This window comes from Epinephelus fuscoguttatus, linkage group LG8 (assembly GCF_011397635.1).
Source record: "Epinephelus fuscoguttatus linkage group LG8, E.fuscoguttatus.final_Chr_v1".
Taxonomy (NCBI): Eukaryota; Metazoa; Chordata; class Actinopteri; order Perciformes; family Serranidae; genus Epinephelus; species Epinephelus fuscoguttatus.
Genome location: NC_064759.1, coordinates 17844541 through 17864890, shown reverse-complemented (window position 1 = coordinate 17864890; position 20350 = coordinate 17844541). Strand labels below are relative to the sequence as shown.

General features: G+C 40.1%; 2 protein-coding genes across 2 annotated transcripts in view; both read right to left on the bottom strand.

The window, feature by feature from the left end:
- The window catches only part of LOC125892915 (trypsinogen-like protein 3), a 60452-nt gene extending 49645 nt beyond the window's left edge, over positions 1 to 10807 (bottom strand). Inside the window, exons 1-5 of the mRNA XM_049583256.1 lie at positions 10575 to 10807; positions 10349 to 10484; positions 7708 to 7961; positions 4949 to 5085; positions 3851 to 4774 (exon numbers count right to left, since the gene is read on the bottom strand). Coding sequence (XP_049439213.1) covers positions 4586 to 4774; positions 4949 to 5085; positions 7708 to 7961; positions 10349 to 10484; positions 10575 to 10614 — 756 coding nt within the window. The 5' untranslated portion in view covers positions 10615 to 10807 and the 3' untranslated portion in view covers positions 3851 to 4585. The remainder of the gene's footprint in view (positions 1 to 3850; positions 4775 to 4948; positions 5086 to 7707; positions 7962 to 10348; positions 10485 to 10574) is intronic.
- Positions 10808 to 15152: 4345 nt separating this feature from the next.
- On the bottom strand, positions 15153 to 16522 carry apoc2 (apolipoprotein C-II). Its single transcript, XM_049583269.1, has 4 exons — positions 16461 to 16522; positions 16089 to 16151; positions 15819 to 15990; positions 15153 to 15723 (listed from the first exon to the last, which is right to left on the bottom strand). Exons 2-4 carry the CDS (start codon positions 16135 to 16137, stop codon positions 15636 to 15638), a joined length of 309 nt encoding a protein of 102 aa, XP_049439226.1. The 5' UTR covers positions 16138 to 16151; positions 16461 to 16522; the 3' UTR covers positions 15153 to 15635.
- Positions 16523 to 20350: the final 3828 nt, after the last annotated feature.

Here is a 20350-nt window from a genome sequence, read left to right as displayed (position 1 = left end):
CTCTTTGGCACTTTGGCACAATGTGTTTCCTTATCATTGGGTTTTACCCCCATCTAGTGGTGCTTGATATTAATGCTGCCCAGCCTTTGTCATGTAGGAGTATTTGCATCCATGCAAAACTCCATGAATGCCTCATTATCAGGCTCATTTTATTTGAATTGATTTAATTCTACTGTTAGAAATTAATTAAGAAACTATAATAAATAGAAATAACATGTTTAATTCTAGAATAACAGTTCTATTATTTGCAAAAATGCCAATTACACACTTGTATAACTTAAAGGTCAGTTTGCTGATGATGACATTATTATCAATTAGGACCAAGTTGTTCTGTATTTTTGGCCGCAGCAGAGCAAGCTGTAATCATAGAATCCAGCCACCTCACAAATGTAGCTCTGATATTCGGTCTCCTTTGAGCTCCGAGGGACACATTTGGCTCTTCAGCTGCTAAATGCTTCACTATGTTCACCAGCTAGTCGGTAACTTTGTCCGTCTGCTGTTTGGTGTTGGGCAGGTAGTTTGCAGTGGAGCTTTTGGTTGAAAACAGCTGCCTGCTGCTGCTGTGGATGAAAACAACTGTAATGGGAGAGTAAAGCGGGATTTATACTTGTGCGGCAGACCCTACACCTTAGCCTATGCCTTTAGCATTTATACTTGTGTGGTGGTGTGTCTGTGTCACTCTGCAGTTACACCTCCAAAACACTAGTTGGCGGTGAAGGTTTCTGTGAAGTGCTGTAAAGTTTAGTTGATTCAAAACACAACCAAAACACACATTAAACATGGTTTAATAGAGACAATTTCAAACACAAATCGGCTTCATTATAACTCGCAGCATTCACAGACAAAGCACTTGTCTTTATCTGGACACATTTTCCCCACAAATACAACATGCTAATGTTACTAGCACAAGCCTTTGGCATTTTACATTGTGTAAATTAGCCCAGCAGCTAGCTGACTTTTTCCTCTACTCATATGAAGCCACAAACAACAGCAACATTTGACAAAGGTAACGTTACAAAGTTCAACTCTATTACAACCCACGAAGTTCATCGACAAAAGAACTGTCTTATACTAAACACGTTTTCCAAACAAATACAACATGCTAACGTTATTAGCACAAGCCTATGGCATTTTATATTGTATGAATTAGCCTAGCGATGAGCGGAGATTTCCTCTGCTCATATAAAGCCAGGATAAATCAAACACAAGAATTAATGTGTTATTTTTGTGGAGGCTTTATTATCTACACAAGTTATTGTTTCTTATCTGTGAAATAAAAGTGAATAAAAGCTTCGTTTCCACTGAGGGAAATGGTTTCAGCTTACAAGAATAGACAGCCTGCATTGCTGTGACGTGTAGTTAAATTTTTCGGGAGATGCACATCAGGCTACAGCGCAGGTTACATCATCAGTTTAACACAGATGTATAAATTCCGCCAAATTCGAAACATTTAAGTTGCAAATAACATCCAAACAATGTGCCAAAAGATGCGAAAGGTGCACTGAGCTAACAAGTAGCCTACTTCAGAGTTGGGTGATAATTTTCTGTGGGTTTCTCACGATGAGCGGCCTCTTTATTACATGTTGTCATTTGCAATGGTGCAAGGGTCAGATGCCACCAAAGATCTTGGGTGGCACACCAAAACCAAAAACCATAACTGAATATCAGGAATTTCGCTTATGCTGTTTAAGTATGTAGGTTAGTTGAAAACAGTGTTAATATGGAGAGTTAAGGAATGCTGATATATTTTGGTTTCTTATTTTAGAGTTAATTAGTCTATTCATGAATTGTTAGTAAATCTCTGAGTAGATTTGCACATAAAAAAAACAGTACTAAAAACCGACACCAAATTCCTGAATGCCATGGAAAATTCAGATATGATCGTATGCACGTGTGTATGTTTATGAATGCCAATTAATCATAAACTGACAGCATGCTCCTACCAGTCAGCAATAAGCATACATCCTCACCCATGAATAGCCAGTGACTGCCATGTATGGAGGTGATAATTACTATGGATCGTTGCATCCTGTCGACCTGCGAGCATGGAGCAAACAAAGACAGTGAGAGAAAGAGAAAGAGAAGCATCTCAGTGCTGAGATACGTATAATATTTTATATTAATTGATTTTTTTATTACATTATTTGTGGTGTGACAGGGACAGGTAAATCAAAGGCTTGGAAGGAGATAATGGATGCTGTTAACTCCATGTCTTATTTTGTAAGAACCGGCCAAGAAGTTAAACAAAAAGGGTTTGATATGAAACTTGATGCAAAAAACTTAAAAGTACACATGCACAAAAAAAACAACATAGCAGCTACAGGAGGAGACCCAGTCACAGCTGCAGATGAGCTCATTGCTTGAATCATCAGAGAGACCTCTTTGTCAGGAAATATGACACAGACATCGACATGCCTCCACTGAAGCAGTCAATAGCAAACTCAGACGGTACAGTGATGTATGTCTTATATTAAGTGTTAAATCATTACATTGTGACAGCCATCACTGATAGCTCAGTGTTTGGTCAGTGACATGGGTCTCACAGTCTCGCCACTCAAACAGAAGATACATTTGTGAGTTCTCTCTCCTCATTGATTCAAGTGGGAACGGGATGCCACAAATGTAGAAAATACACCTAATAAGTCCATTTAATTTACTCATTCACATTTTTAAGAAACCTAATCTGAAGATTTAATGCGCTAATTTCCAACTAATTTAACCAAATGTGTTATATTTGTAATATTTTGTAATATTTTGTCATTTTTAACTTAGGTGTTTCAAAGGCATCTGCGTACAAGCACTGTGAACAGTCAGAGGCAGGTGTAGATTGGAGCTACTAACATATTGATGAATACCAAAATACACATAAATTTCCTTCTGCAAACAGTTTACACACAAATTCATTCTGCTCATGTTTCATGAATGAGACCCAATATAACTAATTACCTGATGTGCATAGACTCATGCCAGTGCAGTTAACATTTTGAGTTCCACAACAATTCTGTTTTAATGTGTCATGTATCTGCAGATACATGTAACAGGCAATCCACTGTACTTCAAATAGGCTGGTTGTGCTTTTCCTTTAAAAAAGACATACAGCTTTAATTTGAAGGAGTACATTTATTGTTTAACATTTACTGGAAACAAGCCTTTTCAAATTGAGGGGAGACTTGTGGTTAAAAATAGAATCCACTTTCATACAGATGTGTTGAGGTGAGATTTTCCTCGCCAAAATTTAGCCTAACTTTGGAACATTATTTAACCTCTACCAACAAGCTATGCCAACCTGGTTGGTACCAATGAATGCCTTAGGTTGTCAAGTTTCAGAAGATACCACTTCCTTTGCTTAGCTCAATAACTGAGTGCACCACGTCCAGCAATTTTATCAGGGGATTCTTGGCCCCCCCTTTTAGGACGCCACTGGTCATTTGATCTACTGTTTATCTAAAAATACAGACTTGAGCAGCCTTAAAGGAATAGTGCACCCAATAATGAAAATTCAGCCATTATCTACTCACCCATATGCTGATGGAGGCTCAGGTGAAGTTTTAGTTTCCTCACAACACTTGCGGAGATCCCAGGGGAGAGGGGGTAGCAACACAACTCCACCTAATGGAGGTTGACGGCGCCCCAGATTCAAACGTCCAAAAACGCATAATTGAAACCACAAAATATAACTATACTGCTCATCCGTAGTGATCCAAGTGTCCTGAAGCCCTGATATAAAAAGTTGTTGTGTTTTTGGACGTTTGAATCTGGGGTGCCATAAGCCTCCATTAGGTGGAGTTGTGTTGCTACCTCCTCTCCCCTTGGATCTCCGCCAAATGTTGTGAGGACTCTAAAATGTCACCTGAGCCTCCATCGGCATATGGGTGAGTAGATAATGGCTGAATTTTCATTTTTGGGTGCACTATCCCTTTAAGTACCAATTTGGGCATTGTACTCATTTGTTGTTATTCAAAACATTAACTTGTCTCACAAATTTAAAAAAGCTGATAGGCCTTTAATCCAGTAGCCATTAGTCACAAGATTTAATGGTTTTACCGTTCAACAGTTGGAACAAAACAACTTTTCGTTGTCATGTTTAATTCACCGTCAGTGTCACATGCAGCAGCATGTGTGAAATTATGATATGAAAAAAATCACAGCTAATTTGCAGCAGCTATTAGCCAGCTGTGGAAACTTTTTGCTGAAGCAAATGAGGATAAAGGAGGAATCACAGAGTAAAGGGTGCACTAAAAATCATGAATAAAACATTAAGCCTTCGAAACACATGACATTTTATTTTTTGTTGTTGTTTATATGTACAGTTTTGAGTTTGCATACAGATTTTTTGGCTTGATTTTTTGTAGCTGAGCATAGGATTTGCATTTGAGACTGCTGCATAATGTTCATAGATACTTTTGTATATTTATGTCAGTTAATCTTCACTAGAGTACCATCATTAAATGTAATAAACCCCAACCTTCCAGTTTAAACATAGTATTCATAACACTGACCCCTGTCCGTAAAATGAGGAGTAATGTTTATAATAGTGTTTTATAGTGTTTACATCAAATCTGTGAATAAATGTCTCTCTGCTGCCTCATGTCCTCATCTCTGGAGTGGTTGGCAGAGTTTCTGGTATGTAGCGGTCCCTCACATCATTGATCCACTTATTGTATATGCACATCTTGGTGTAGACGGTGGGGTTGGCTGGGTTTTCGCAGCCGTGAGCAAACCACTGCACACCCTGCAGCTGGCCATTGCACACCATCACGCTGCCTCTATTCCGCTGTAGAGAGAGGGGAAAGAATAAGAGACTCTGTTTGGGTTGTTTTTGGGGAAATGTGCAGTAAGCAGATTGGTTAGCCAGTTAAAGTGAAATAAAAAAAGGCTGGGATCCAGTGGGAGGCAGAGGAATACAGAAGTGTGAGCCACACTTTCTTTGGGTTGTGACCATGCTCACCATGCAGTTATCTGTGTTTGCTCGTCCAGCACAGACCATGCCGTGGCTCCAGTACAAGTACTCAGGGAAGGTGTTCACGCAAGTCTGGTCATCCACAACAGGCACAGTTAGACACTTCAGTTGCTGTTGGGGCTCATCTGTTTCCAAGAGCAAGAAGGTGGGTTGTTACTCTGATTCGTTCAAAAACTAAAGTCATAGGTATCTGAATCTGTGACATAAAGTATTCATTGTGATGTATTCTGTACACCGCTCATCAATCTGTCACTCTTTCTTCAACAAAAGCTTCCTTCCTTTCCCTCTCCAGGTCTGTGGATTACTTCCCATCTTTATGCATTACCACTTGCACCGGAGCATTAAGGTCTAAACCTTGAGTAAATACTATTTTCAAGGTCTACCTCTTTTAATTAGTCCTGATCACTGACTGGGCATTTTGACAGGCAATTAGAAAGCGCTCTGATTAAAGAAAGCCATTTTTAGCCGTTATTAAAACAGAACGTTCATGCCTTGTTAGCGTCACAATGACCAGAATATTGATGAGCTTTTTAGTGACTCCATGCCCACCTGCTGATCAGAATTTCCCTGAGTCACTGTGAAAATGTAAAAGTAGTGCATTTTGCTGCTAAATGTTATCAGCTGAAGTGAGTGCTACTTGTTGCCCAGTGTCACTCCATGTGCATTAGTTTTAAAGAGCAAGCATTTAAACATGCAAAGCAAGCTGGCACACTGCTATAACACTGTACTGATGTACTTAAATCAAACAGGAAAGTGTCTCTGTGGAATAAAGGGCCACTAAGGTGTGTGGGACTTTCCAGTGTGTAGGCTTTGGGGGGAATATCGGGAGAATTGGAATATCTTCCTGAGACCTGAACTTTTGTTTGGTATACATTTTTAATTTCTCCCAGCTAGTTTGTGCAGGAGGACCCGATAAGTATAAAAAACTAAACATAGTCAACAATAATTAAGTCCATGTCCTCAAACGAGACAATACTAAAGTCCTAATGTCTTCAAACAAGTACTTCCTTATTAACAGCGTCTCAGCTTGTTGCTGAAATTGGTCAAATTTGTTGCCATATCAAACTACAAACATTATGAACTGTAAATAAACAAGTTTTAACCATAAAATGTGATCAGGTTTTGGATCTTGTCCACTTTTTTATCGGGATCGGCTTCAGACTGACTTGGCAGAGATGGCTGCCATCGTGTTTTTACATGGATTGGTGTATTCTGCTCTTACTACCACTAGATATCATAAAAAGTGTCCATGAACGAGGACAAAAGTAAACCCAAAATTTGATTTCCTATAATGAGGATGTAGGGTCTCAGGATGATATAAAAAGTATGTTTTATTTAATCACCTAAAAATCCATCATGTCTACCATGTTTCTACAATAGCCCAGAATGTACAAACCAAACACTGGCTCTAGAACTGCCCCTGCACAATGAGCCAAACAGCATCGGAAAAATACTGATTTTTAACCTGAAACTGCTTCATTCAGTTTTTTTAGTGGTTTAAATCATCTGATCCATTTGTCTTGGAGAGGAAGAGATTTCTGCGGATAATTTGACTTCCAGTGAAAGCCCTCTAAACACCTGGGTTTTAAGTTATAAGAAGAAAAAGGTCAGCACATATTAGCAGGTGCAGGGCCAGCAGCCCATCAGCGACATGCCGAACAGTGTTGGAAAAACATAGATATGTAATGTGAAACTGCTTTATTCCGTGTTTTTATCGCTTCAAATCACCTGATCCATTTGTTTTGGAGAGGAAAAGACTCCGCAGGTAAATTTCGTTTGGTTGCAATATGCAAACCTCACCACTAGATGCCACTAAATCCCACACACTGCTCCTTTAAAAGAAATGTTTTTTAATTATTATATTTCACTCCTTGTTTTACTATAAGTCTGATCCCTTTACTTAGGAAAGTCAAAAATATTTCTGTTATATCAAGTTTATCATTTTCCCTCTGCTGCTTAAATTCAAAGTCTGACGGTGTTTGCAATATAGTGGCATCATAGATGAAGGTACACTTCATTGTCCCATAACTTATCGTATTTAGATAAACCATCATGGATTGGATTCCTTTGAATAATAATAATGTTAATCAAAGGGTTTTGTCACACAGCTGGCATTCTGGGGCAGTTTTTCTTTCCCTCAAATACACAGTGGCCTTATTTAAAGGGTCAGTTGACAGTTGTGGGGTTGTAGATTAATTTGGTTTGTTGCTCACAGCATTTCTACAAAAACATTTAAAATTCAGCACTGCTTTTCAGCATCAGTTCCCAAATACAGGAGCTACAGCTGAATACATAATCCACAGCATCATCTGTCTACAATTTCGAGGGACTATGCTCCACTGCAGAGACAGGCTGTATGAAACTGTCCACTGTGAGGTCTGTTGAAATTTTCATCTCCATTGTAGTGGAAGACATCTCTGAAATTCAAAGCAGGTTTCAAAACATTCCAAAAAAGGTTTTGCAAATGCATTCAGTGTTTTTTTTTTTTTTTTAGGCCTCCCAGATACACACAAGGCATTTTGATGAGAAACACTGAATGTAAAACAACTACTACAATAAAAGCTCTACGGGAGGCCTTTAGTCGGATCAGATATTCATAGGAAAGCTGGAGTTTAAGGCTTGTAGGACGGGGAATACTGACAGACTGGATTAGTGAACACTGGCTTTGCTGCAATTATACTAAATTCTAATGTGGTGACAAGTTAATGAGGTGTAAAAGCCACAGTAGCTTCTTTAAATCCACTTACATTGATTCGGGGTGGTGGATCCCCAGCCACTGACGTAGCAAGTCTCCCCAGTCAGTGGGCAGCGGCTGGGCAGAGGGATGGGCTGGACGTACTCGTTGAAGCTGGCGGGTGTCGCCAGACGGACCAGCGTGAGGCTGTGGAAGGGTGAGCGGTAGGGACTGTGAACGATTGCGTCAGCAACATAAATGCGCTGCTCGGTGCCCTCATGCACAGTCAGGTCATGATCCCCAAGAACTGCAATGGTGTCATAGGGTCTGCAGGGACAAGGGAAGAGAGGCTGTCATTAGTAAGCTGAGGTGGATTTTTCAGGCCTCAGGTGGAAACAGGCCCATGACTGACGTTTTTCAAGCCTTAATCAGACATGAGCAGCAGGTTAATGAATGTGGTTTAATTAAAGAGGAACGGGAGTGAAATTTGCAGTGATCAGCCAACAATATCCAGTCTTTCAAACACTGACTACCCAAGATGAGCCTGCCTTGTCAGGACAGATTATATGTCTCTTGACATATTTTTTTAAGATTTGATTATTAGAACAGCATGTGCACTGCTACACAATGGTAGAACCCAATGACAATTATGTCTGACCTATTCATGATTCTCTTTCGTGAGGGAAACAAAAAATAGAAATCTGTCTGCTTTTTATTTCCTCAGGAAAAATTGTGCCAAGCAGCAGAGAGGCTGGAGACTGAAGGTCACGCTGAAAAAGCAGCAGCAGTTCAATTACAGGTAAGAAACAGAAGAAAAAAAACTAGCTTTTAATAATACATGGTTGAATTGGAACAAAGCAGAATAAATCAAGCACCTCTGTTGGGTTTTAACAAGCTCAAATGTGATTTTACTGCTGAGGTTTTGTTTTGGATGTACTGCTACTAGGAAAATTCTGCTGCTTAACCAAAACAATTTTTTACTGTAAACGTTTGTTTTGACTCTTGACTGAGTGACTGTAATAAAAATGTTTCACCACACTGGTGTAAGACACACAGAAAATCTGACTTTAAAGCTACAGTTGGTTACTCATGAAAATAACTTTCTCATATTTGGTGAAAGTGTCACTATATTCTCAAAGAATTACACGAGACGGACTGTGAAAAAAAACACGTCCCTCCTCTTCCTACTGCCTCTAATGGCATTTGCCAGGATCTACCATGGCGCACCAAAAACAGCCAATCAGAGCTGAGGGGCCTCTAACGCAGCAGCTTATAGCGTCAATAACTGAAATGCGGTCAAACTGTCAAATAAGGAAGCACTGATCAAATATGAATAAAGATTCTGTCACTGCATTGCCTATTTATCTACTCAGATGTTTTCACAAACATATTTTAGTGTACTGTTTTTTTAGTAATGAGTGGATCCTCAGGTGTTTATATATATTAATTTTGGTCGGGTTATGTGAACTGTGTATATTCTATTCCTCATTCTGAGAAAAAAAAGAAGCGTCACAGAGCGTAGTTCCTGTGGCTCCGGCAACATTAAACCCCTGAGCTTGCCTGAGAAGGACTAAATGCACAAACCAACTATTTTTAAATATCCCATGGAGAGAGACTCTCACTGCAGCCTGTTCTGTTTTGTTCTGATAATATCGGCGTGCAGCCTCGTTCTGTGGACAATAAACAAGGTGCAGACTGATAAAGGAGGAAATACAGTGAGTGCTAGACGGAGCAGTGAGTGACAACAACCCTGCCACCATTTAAGGGTACTGTTAGTGGTGGAAACGCTAGGGTTCAGGTACCACGTCTGAAGGGTTACTTTTGGTTCCAAAGGTACCATACCGAAAGTGTTTGGTGGAAACGGGGCTCATGTTGGTCGCAGTCTACTGAAGTACCAAGCACTGACCACCAGCCGAACCAACTTTCTCATTTTACCTCCAGAACAGAATCCTGAAATAAAATCAAAATCACTGCAAAAAAGCCCAAGCCCTGTCACTCAAAAGCATTTTCCCCCATAGACCACCATTACAAAGAGACGTCATAAAACTGTTGACAGGACACCATAAATTGCAAACAGGTTGGATAGTACTCTTTCTATCAGAACTGCAAAATTTCCCCAAGCCCAAAAAAAAAGCTAATACAATTTCTATGTCATCACAATGTAAATTCTATGAGCCGAGCAGGAAGTCGCTTTTTTTTGTGTATGCACCAGGTGAGCAATCCCATTGTAACAAATAGGTGGCATCTTGGGGTCCAGTACCTAAATACATCTATGTTGCCGATATATTCGCACAGGTGTGAGCAGCTGGGAGATGTGCTCAAGCAGCAAGTTCACTAATGTTATGTTCCACAGGCTCTCCTTGCTTTTTTTAAGTCTAATAAATAAACTCAACAAATGTTAATAAAGGATACAAAAATACAACTGTAGACCCTCTGCTTTCAACTCTGCCTCTTTCACAGAACTAAGACTAGCGTTTGAAACATCATTCAAACTCAACATGTTTTAGTTCCAACAAACAACAACTATGGTCTGATAAATAAACCCTTAATTCACCATGTCAGATGTGAAAATATGTTGGCTCTCAAGGCCGGGCAACATTTGTGATATCATATTGTTCCCTTGTTTTAAAGGCCACATTACTGTTACAACCAGTTACATTACAACCCTCTTGCTAGTTCAAATAAATGAGTACGTACTTAGTAGTTGTACTTACTTGGGCGCACAGTCAAAGGAAGTTACTATCCACCATTCATCGATGAGAGCTCCACTGCACCCTTTACCTTGCAGATAGACCTGCCAGGGCCTGGAGTGAGGCTGACACACCTTGTGGTCCACTACTGGAGATGCTCCTGTAACACACCAACAAGACCAAAGAGAAACTAAATGTCTACTCTAATATTAATATATTTTATTTCAGACATGATATGGTAAAGAGCTACCTGTGAGCCCCAAAGCAACCAGCAGAAGGAGAAGATTCATGTTGAAACTCTGTTTTATTTCTTCCGTAGCTCTGATTATGTGCGATGTTTGACAAGTCTGGCTTTTTTATACCTGCAAGGTTTGTCTAGGACAGTGGGAGGAACAAACTGCTTTATTACTATCCAGCATCATTTCCAGTCCAACCTTTGCAATAACCTTATCAGAGATATTTTTCAACACCTCCGCTTAACAATATGCTCAGTTAGACAGACACACCTTGTTTATGAGGAACAAGCAAGACCCTCATTTATGGTGATAGATATTGTTCCGACATAATAGATTCCAGTTAGAGTTTTTGTGTTTTGGCAAAGTTTATGTCTTTTTCACAGCAAGAATCTGCTGTGCACAGATTCTTGTGGCTTAGCAGGATTTATTAAAGCCATTTTTTATGGTTAGTCTGTGCTTAGTGCACTCTCAAATGAATAATGGTGTCACAGATAAATGAGCAAAGCTTTGGTAGTGCTAAAGGAGATAAGAGTGGAGATATTATGCCCACTGCTGTTTATAAAGTTAATGTTTTACCATGATGCAATTTTCAAAGGCTTGTCTTAAAAATATCACAGATTGCACAGCTCTGACTGGGCTTCTGGGAAACCACGATATTTGCTATCTCTTCCAGTCTGAGTGGCTAAAGATTGGACTGAAAATCATACTCGTCAGTTGATAAATAATGACTTTTAAAATACTTTTTTAAATTATTCACACAAAGCAAATTAACATTTCATGAGCTGAGTGTTTGTGACATGATTTGCTGATCTTTATATGATTGTTTGTTAAGTGGACACTTTAGGAATCATCGTTTCATACAGAGCACAGTCAGTTTGTCAAGATACGATGTGAAACGTACCCTGGGTGCGTTGGTTGTTGACGTCCTGGGACACTGTGTCAAGTTCTGCCTGTTACAGGCATTGTCTTCTTTCAAAATACACTTCGGTTTTCACAAGAAAATTAATGTTTACATACAGTCTCTTTTGGTACAACAATGCCAACTGACTTTTTTTCCCCCTCCAACAACAAAAGCACATGGTTGGTTTTAGGAAAAAAGAACAAGGTTTGGCTTTAGAATCTTACGGGACGCAAACACCGCTCTTTCAGGTGAAAGTTGGTGTTTGTTGGACCCATACACCACCCCTCCCACCTGCCCTACTCGGACTTTTGCCGCCTTAATTGTCGCTCTTGTCCCATCACGTTCTCCCCTGACGTCACCAAGTGCTGCTAAACTATAACAGCAACCAGCCACGCATCATACCGACATTAAAGGACAGCTTTTTTTGTCAGTGTCTGACACCACAAGTCACAACCCAAGCTACACATTTTGACAACTTTGGAATGAGACCTGGTTGCACTTAAAGCAGCCCACCCTTAAAGAGGCAACAGATAGCATCTTTTCCTAAATATATCATTATGAAAATAATGTGGGTTGCACAGGGTAGTCGCCACAGTAAAATCAGACTATCAGCGTTTACATAGGTTACTTAGTGGCTTTGCAGTCTTTGGAATAAGCTTCTGCCACCGGTGCCGAAAAAATCTGCTTTACGGCAGGAAACGCATCATGTATTGCGAAAATGGTCGGTCAGCCAATCAGGGACTGGAGCCGGTCCTTATGAGGAGTTGGGAAAGTGAAAAACGGACTAGCAAAAGAGAACGAGCTCCTCTGTCTGAGGAGGCAAAGAAGAGCAAAAAGGAGAGTGATAAAAGAAGAGGAAAAACAAGAGTAATGTTAAACCTCAGTCAGGTGCTCAAGAGATGGAGGGAGCTCCGTGACCAAAGAGGCTTCAAAACCGATGTCCAGCTAGCTTTCTTTCTAATGGATCAGTAAGTAACACGGCTAAATGTTAGCTAGACCAGAGAGGACTGTACTGTACTGGCTGCTAGTTCATTCCTAGCTGGCCAGCATCGCAAATTGCCGCAACCAGGGACCGGGTAGCGAGTGTTGGTCGGCTGACATCCTCGTTGCCATTCAACGGCAGCCCTCGGACAGTGATACCCCCCTCCCTTCCTTCTGTTCTCTTCTCATGGAGGCAGCTATCGATGGACATCACCCAGCTAAGTTACGCCCAGCTAAGTGAACACTGAACTTTGTTTCCCATACAATTTGAGCTCCAACCGGCCACATTGTTTCCATATGGTAGCGTTTATTCTAGAATCAATGTTTGTACTGATACTGTACATATTGGTATAATTTACTGTGAGGTGTTTGTACTGGTACTGTACATTCTGCTATAATTATTTGCATTACTATTTGTTTTTTTTCTTCAGATAAATCTGATAATTGTTGCTCGGTCTCTTTACTCATTTATTTAGTAGAGTGTCCACACACCTTCTCATTCTGCACATACATAGAGGTATACTGGTGGCTTTACAGCCTACATTTTATTGATTATTTCTGATCCCCATGGTCAATTTGGTCGTTGCGACAGTGCGATGCAACACCACTGATGCTAGGTGGCGCCAAGCTAAAAAAAAACAACAAATCCTATCTGTTGCCTCTTTAATTATGCATAACTTTAAGCCATAATAATATTTAAACAGGTGAGTTATATAAAAATTCACCCCCTATACAATTGTCATGAAGGAGGAAATTAGCCATAGACATCAAAACTGCTTTTTTCTACCAGGCTGTAAACATGTTTATTTCTGCTGTAAAGTTGGGCACTTAAACACGAGGGTCTTATGGGGAGTGACTCACTTCTGGAGCCAGCCTCATGTGGCCATTCAGTGAACTGCAGTTTTTTGCACTTCAGCGTTAGCTTCATTTTTCAGCCTTAGAGGTTGCCGCTTGATTAGCCACCCTCCATCCCTTCACCGTCTCTTCCCCTTGCTCCCCACCACTGTGAACTGCTTCCCTGGGGGCAGAGCTGGAAGCACCTCAGGAGACGGACCTTCAGGTCAGCAGTTTTAGTAGCTTGAATTTGGCCAGCACAAATGGAAAAACAGGGGGTGAATTTTTATACAACTCAACCATTTACATTTTATTAAGGCTTAAAGTTATGCATATTTATATTCAAGTGTTGCTACAGTCTATGAGTGATCCACCAACTCTACAGCAGAAATAAACATGTTTACAGCCTAGTACAAAAAATGGTTTTGTTTTGATGTCACAGTAGCTATGTCCATTATAGTCTATGTAATATTGCCTTGCTAATTCTTGTCTCATTTGTGGTCTGATAAACAGAGAGGGGTAAGGAGGAACTGAGCAAATGAGCTTTGTGCAACTGTACAATAAAATAAGATTCATGAAATCAGAGAATGGGAAACACTGGGCTACTGTATGAGTGCGTGCATACCTCCACGGTCGTCAGGTGGGAGGAGCTCAGGACAGAGAGGGGAGAGATTTCTGCCGACCTCAGTGATAAGACAGGGACCCAGGAGAAACATCCACAGGGAGCGATGACTAACTTTCAACCTTTTTAACATGGACTGTAATAAACACACGAGTGAACACAGTTTTTCTTATCTATGAGAAAACATGACAAAGATGGGTCATCATAGGACAAACTAGATTAATATGATATTGATTGAAGTAATCGTCAGTATAAGCTTTTTTCTTGCTTTATGATGTTGAGTGTTTGTAGTCTCTGTTTTGCAGCAGCTGCAGATGCCCATGAATTAAATCATATTAGTGTCAAAGCCAAATCGGGTCACAGTCAGTTGAGAGAAAACATCTGACAAACATTTGGACATCAAATACAGAATGCAGCTCCACTCAAATCGATCCTGATCTGAATATAGCAGGGCTGCAAACACAAGGATCTGCACGTGGCACAAAATCTAAATTACATATTTAAAACAGGTTTAAAACGAGGGTTTGGGTTCCTTCTGACAGAAAATTTAAAGAATCAAATGCTACTTAATTTGCTGCATTCTGGTGAATATTTATGCACTATTTTTTCCTTTTCTGCATCAGTTTATGGCAATGTCTTATTTTGTCAGAATAAAGTCCTTTGCTACTTTATGTTTTTTACTGAGGGGACATATGCACATGTTGTAAGTGTTGAGGGGGACCTGTCCCCTGCGTCCCCCCTGAAATCTACACCTATGGCAGCAGTAGTGCTAGAATACCATAGTCCTTAAACTACATAAGTATCTAGTTTGTCCTGCATCCGTCTGGTACTGTTTACATCATTAGTAACAACTAAATAAGATGAGGCTTTCTGCAAATGTATCTCTCTTGTTTGTGCCGGCTGAAGCTTCAGAATTACGCACTAATTAAAAATCGCAACATCCTTGCATCACTGCTTGTCAGAATCCACAAAACAGACTTCACATGTGCAGCCTGTTGTTCATTTATCTCCGTTGGAATCTCTGCGCTCACATTTTACATGTTGTTTCCCTTTCATCTATTATTAATTGCAACAGAAGCCTCTGTTCATGCGCTGCCTCTTCTGATAAAAGCAGGCGCCTCATCGCAGATCCGTACAGACACAAGCGCGTGATCCTTTGCACCAGTGAGATAAAAGGATGTGTAGGAGAAAACATGCACAATTTATTATATCAAACAGGAAACTGAATTCTCATTTATCAACCACAGACACCAGTTTTAATGTATAAATATTTTATTTCATATGACACAAATATTTAGGAGGTGTGATGACTGAAATCACCAACAGGTGGCGATAGATCATTTGTTTTCACATTATTTTCATGGCTGTTTTTTTCTCAACTCTGAGATCAAGGGAGCAATGTATTTATTCATGATAAGGGGCTTAGGACAGGGGCTTGGCGGGCTGTTTCGCTTGAGCCCGCCAAGTTGCTCTGTCCTGTTCCTTTATGCAAGCTGTTAGATGTTTTTTTCAGTGATTATAGTCCCCGCTAGGTAGTTATCATCATTTACTATCAGTGCAGTGGTCCAAGACAGCACCACAAAGAGCACAGGGTCCATCACTTGTGAAAATGCTGTTTGTAGATTTGGAGACTTGGGTGAGATGAGATGTGTCCAAGTTCAGACTGTTTCGTGTGGAGCTTCAAAGTTCTCACGCTGTCAGAAAATGTGGCTTAGGTCATTGGAAATCAGTTTTTGTTCACTTCTGGTACAACATGTGGTATATCTGGTCGTTAAAAATGCCAGCGTAGGTGGTAATGACTGAGGTAGCTTCAGTGTAAAAATTCCTGTGGGAACACACAGAAAAAGAGGAGTTTATATATGAATCCATACTTTTTTATACTGCATCAATCAAACAAACTCTGCATTTAAAATCTCTTACTTTGCCTTCTCCTCAATCTTCAGTCCCCTGATGCTGTCCAGGTAACCACTGGCAGTGTTGACAGCATCATTATAGTAGGACTTGATGGTGCCTGAGACCTTTGTCAGGGTCCCTACCTCCTCCTCCTCCTCCACAGCCTCAGCCTGCCTCGGCATGCGGAAGCTTTCAGCACCTGCACAAAACAGGTCAGAGGGGTCAAACGGTGCCACATTCATCAGGGAAACAGCTGATTTATACTATTCTGAATTCAACTTCATGGCATGCACTTACTGAGAGAGAGAAGTGCAACCAGCACAGTAATGACCAGTAGCTTATTCATGGTGTCACTGGTATCTGTGAGGGGAGAGATTCAGAGCTTAGCTCATTTTATCCACCAGGGTGAGACATTGTCATACATTTCTCCACTCGCTTGTAGCTGACAGATATTACTGATGTCTGTGAATGAAGAGTCTTTGTTACTCTTCTAGCATGAAAATAAAAAGTCTTTCTAACATGCAGCTCTGCTGAACATGCTGCTTATGTCTCAACATATACATTTTCCTTCAAGTGCTCTCATATATAACACAACACCCATGCATTTCTAAGACTATTACACCCTATCTCATTCAGTAATTGAAGTACAATTGAAGTGTCAGTACTCACTTTATTCCTCTCCAGAAAACAGTGTAAGAGGCACCTGGCTCAGCCTGTTATATAGGAGCCTGAATGTGTTGACTTGTCGCTCCAAGAGCCAAAGTGCACTCTGGGGTAGATAAACCTGCACTGTTGTTCGTCGGGTGTTTGTGGGAACATGTGTGACATTGTGTCGTTATAAAACAAACATTATCGTTACCTACATAGCCACAAGGATGTGGATAAAGAATCAAAAGGGGTTTTAAACCTAATCAAAACCCACTGATTAAATTTTCAAAGCACAGTGGCTGATGGGGAGGCAGCATGTTGGTGTATATCCCACTGTGTCTGTGTGTGTGTGTGAGACGCTAACTTTGAATACGCTCCAATCAATCATTTTCCATTGATTAGGTTAGTTCATTACTGCAGCCCGCTCTTACACCTTGCCCAGTTCACAACCTCCATGAGGGGGCACTTGTTACTTGCATAATGGTGCTGATGCGTTCATGTAACATTACAATAGTCCTAAGTCCTTAACATGGCCTCGAGTTTAGAGTGTGTTGAACACGTCATCCGGCCAATTCAGGTTACGAAATATTTAGGCCAGCTACATGACACTGATCGGGCAGCAGTTAAAAGACACCTGCTGCTCTTTATATGGAAGTTTATTTGTCATTATTTTTTCTGTTTTCAGGGGAGAAATGAAAAACAATAATAATGATACATTTTTGTGAAGCATCTTTTTAAACCATAGTTATAAAGTTAGGTGACAGTTATTCTATTCACCATTGTATCTTATATGAAAAACTTGGGTGGACTTGATAGGCATTAGTCTCTCTTTGTTTATAAAGCCCTTATTGGAAGGCTTCCTTTTTACCTTAGCTCCTTATTGAGGCGGCGAGGTGGTAGGTACCCGACCTGCTCCTCTGATTTTCTTATGCTGGCAGTACCATGTCCACGTACTGAATTTGGAAAAACTGCATTTAGCTACGGCTCACAGTTGGAACATTTTGCAGCATGCACTGAAGTTGGAAACAATTGTCCAGCCTGGTCAATTCAAATCCTTGATTGCTGACCATTTTACTCATGAGTGTAACTGCTTTTAATTTGTCTCTGTTTTATTTTTATTGTATTGTTCTTATCTATTGTTTTTATGGCTGTTGTACATTCGGCATCATTGTAAATGAGGGCTTGCTCTCAATGATCCTCCGAATTCAAATAAAGGTTGAATTGAATGTTTGACATACACAGCAAGGACTTAATAAAAATAACACCTCTTCCCTTGTCTGTGTAAAAGATCCCTAAACAACCTCATCAGTGTGTTCTCGATCAGAAATGGACAAACAAGTGTTTCAGGACTTTTTTTTAATTTCAGATGAAACCATGAGTACAAAGTGCAGACCATTTGTTTATTTTCTCTTGTTTGTGGTGTGTTTTGTTGGGTTTTTAGGCAATTTGCATTTGTTTTGTCCTTTCTGGCCTTGAGGTCGGCAAATATTTTGGTTCTCATTAATAAGTACACATGCTTTTTTGTTTGCAGTGGCAGAACACTTGTACACGATTTGGTGAGCAACGGTCACATGTTTGTTTTTGTTAGCTGTGTTTGTCAAACTGTCAAAATCACAGAGAACAACAACAGGCTTTTGCAATAGTTTACAAGAACTTTGATTCTTGACTCTTTTTTGATTTCTTAAGAGTTGTCTCAGTTTGGATTTCATGTTTTTGTCATTTTCTCTGTAATGGCTACATGTTGATCAAGTCCTAAGTAAACATGTGATCCAGCCTCACATGTCTTGCTGCTCGTGACCTGAGAATTCCGGTCAGTTTGAGTACAGCTGCGGGCGGCAGTGGGATTCAGGATGTCAGAGGGCTTGGTGTTTTGATTAAATCCAGCTGATACAGTGCTGTGATGACTCGCCTCTGCTGCAGACAACATTAAGCAGCATAACTGAAGTGTCATTGCTCACAGAGGCAATGAATGTGATTTTCTATGTCCTCATGAATTCAACTCTGTAATTACCTAGTGGAGATATTTGTATATTTATCTATAATTTTTTTTTTTTTTACCAGAATGTCTGAAATGAGGTAGAAGTGAAGAATGAGCACATCCTGCTGCTCTCACACAGTATGCCAGCAGGTTTGTCCAACTGGGAATGTCTATTAAAACTAAATAAAAGAATTGCTTCAGTCAGTTGCGATTCGTTGAGATCATCGTAACAACACTGAGGAGTCTTCTTCAGCACCTTCACTTCAACTTAATGCTTATGAAGGAATAATCTGTGTGGATTTGTACTTTGATTCATAAGACATATTAAGAGTGTTGTGGTCGCTACTCAGAGAAAGTAACATATTACACATTACTTATTACTTATAGATAGAGCAATGCATTACTTTACCTAATTGCTTGTGATTCGTTACACTACTAACAACAATCAAGTTTAAGATGCACTGTCATGACATCGCAAATTATCAATGTTGATGTCATGATCTTATCCTATGGACTTTGCTGTGGAGGTTTCTGTTTGTGTTCCTTGTTTCATGTTATTTCAGGGTGTCCATGGGGTCTTTGAACGTATTAAAAGTTCATAAATCAAATGTCGGAAAATGAAGGCCCTTTAAAAAGTATTAAAAAGTCTTAATCGCAATTTTATGAAGTATTAAATTTTCTTGGCATTCAAGCTTTGACACAAAGTATCCATGAATGTATAATTTATTTTCCTCCTCACGACTATTACAAACAACGATGTGTAGGTAGGCGCACTCGGACTGCCAGTCGGGGCCGTGTGCATACCTGTGCGACATCACACGACAGCACACGTCCAGGCGCCAAATAGAGGAGCAAAAGACAATAAAAAATCCATCTCATCTTATCTGAGTTCTGTTGTATGTTTGTGCTCCATAGATTTAGCTTCAAACTACAACTTTTTAGTAAGTTAAAGATGTGTTGCTGCTAACAACAGCTTGAAGTGGCGATGAGGTCTTCAGGTTTTTTTGGAAGGTCATAAAAAATTCTTAAAAAGGTATTGAAATTAACCTCGGGATTTCTGCATATACATTGCATTTATTCATGCTTAATTTGCTTCCTGTTTTATTTTGTAGATTCTCTCCTCATGTGTCATGTCTGGTTTTACTTCCTGTCTTTGTATGTTTCCCCACCTGTTTTCTGTCCCACCTGTCTCATTAGTCCCTCCCTGTTCCCAGAGTCTTCCCTTCACACCTGTTCTGTATCAGTCTTGTTTGCTTCACCCTTGATGCCCATGTCCTCCTACTCCAGCTGTGTCTTGTTCTTGTAATTCATTTTCTGTGTACATATACCTGCTCAATTGTAACACATTCTCAGCACTGATGACTAAATACATATTTCAAGGTATGTTGCTGAGTTTATTTTATAACGAGCAATTTTCTAATGTAGGTTGAGAATGAAGTCAGACGGGGAAAGACCGGGATATCATGTACTAACTTTGAGTGACGGACCTGTCAGTCTAGGTGTCATTCTCTTCTGCAAATTCTGATGTAATACTTTTCCGCCATGTCTCGTGAAACTCAATGGTACCACTGGCAGCAGGAGCAATCCCTTTTTGTTCTGGTTACATGTTCAACACACAGTTGCTGAAGACAAAAATTTAGCTCAGACTGGCTGTTAGCTGTTACAGACACCGACAGTGCAACAGGTACCAGAGCTCCGCAAAGACATTTTAGCTAAGTGAACATCAGTTAAATATTTGTTCAAAAATAAATCAGTATTTGCTAAAGTGAAGGCAAATTACTTTCGAAAAGAACCAGTGCTGATGGTTAGCCACCAAGAGTAGCCACTGGGATTAACCACAGACAGTCTATGGGACTAACTGCTACTTCCGCTGTCTCACTGGAAGTTGCGCCCATAATCATTTCTACAGTAGTATAGGATAATAATATGTATG

Coding starts and splice junctions, on each gene's coding strand:
- apoc2 (XM_049583269.1), bottom strand. CDS start 16,137: ATGAATAAGCTACTGGTCATTACTGTGCTGGTTGCACTTCTCTCTCTC. Junction 15,991..16,088: donor GGTTGCACTTCTCTCTCTCA/GTAAGTGCATGC, acceptor TGTTTTGTGCAG/GTGCTGAAAGCTTCCGCATG. Junction 15,724..15,818: donor AAGATTGAGGAGAAGGCAAA/GTAAGAGATTTT, acceptor GTGTTCCCACAG/GAATTTTTACACTGAAGCTA.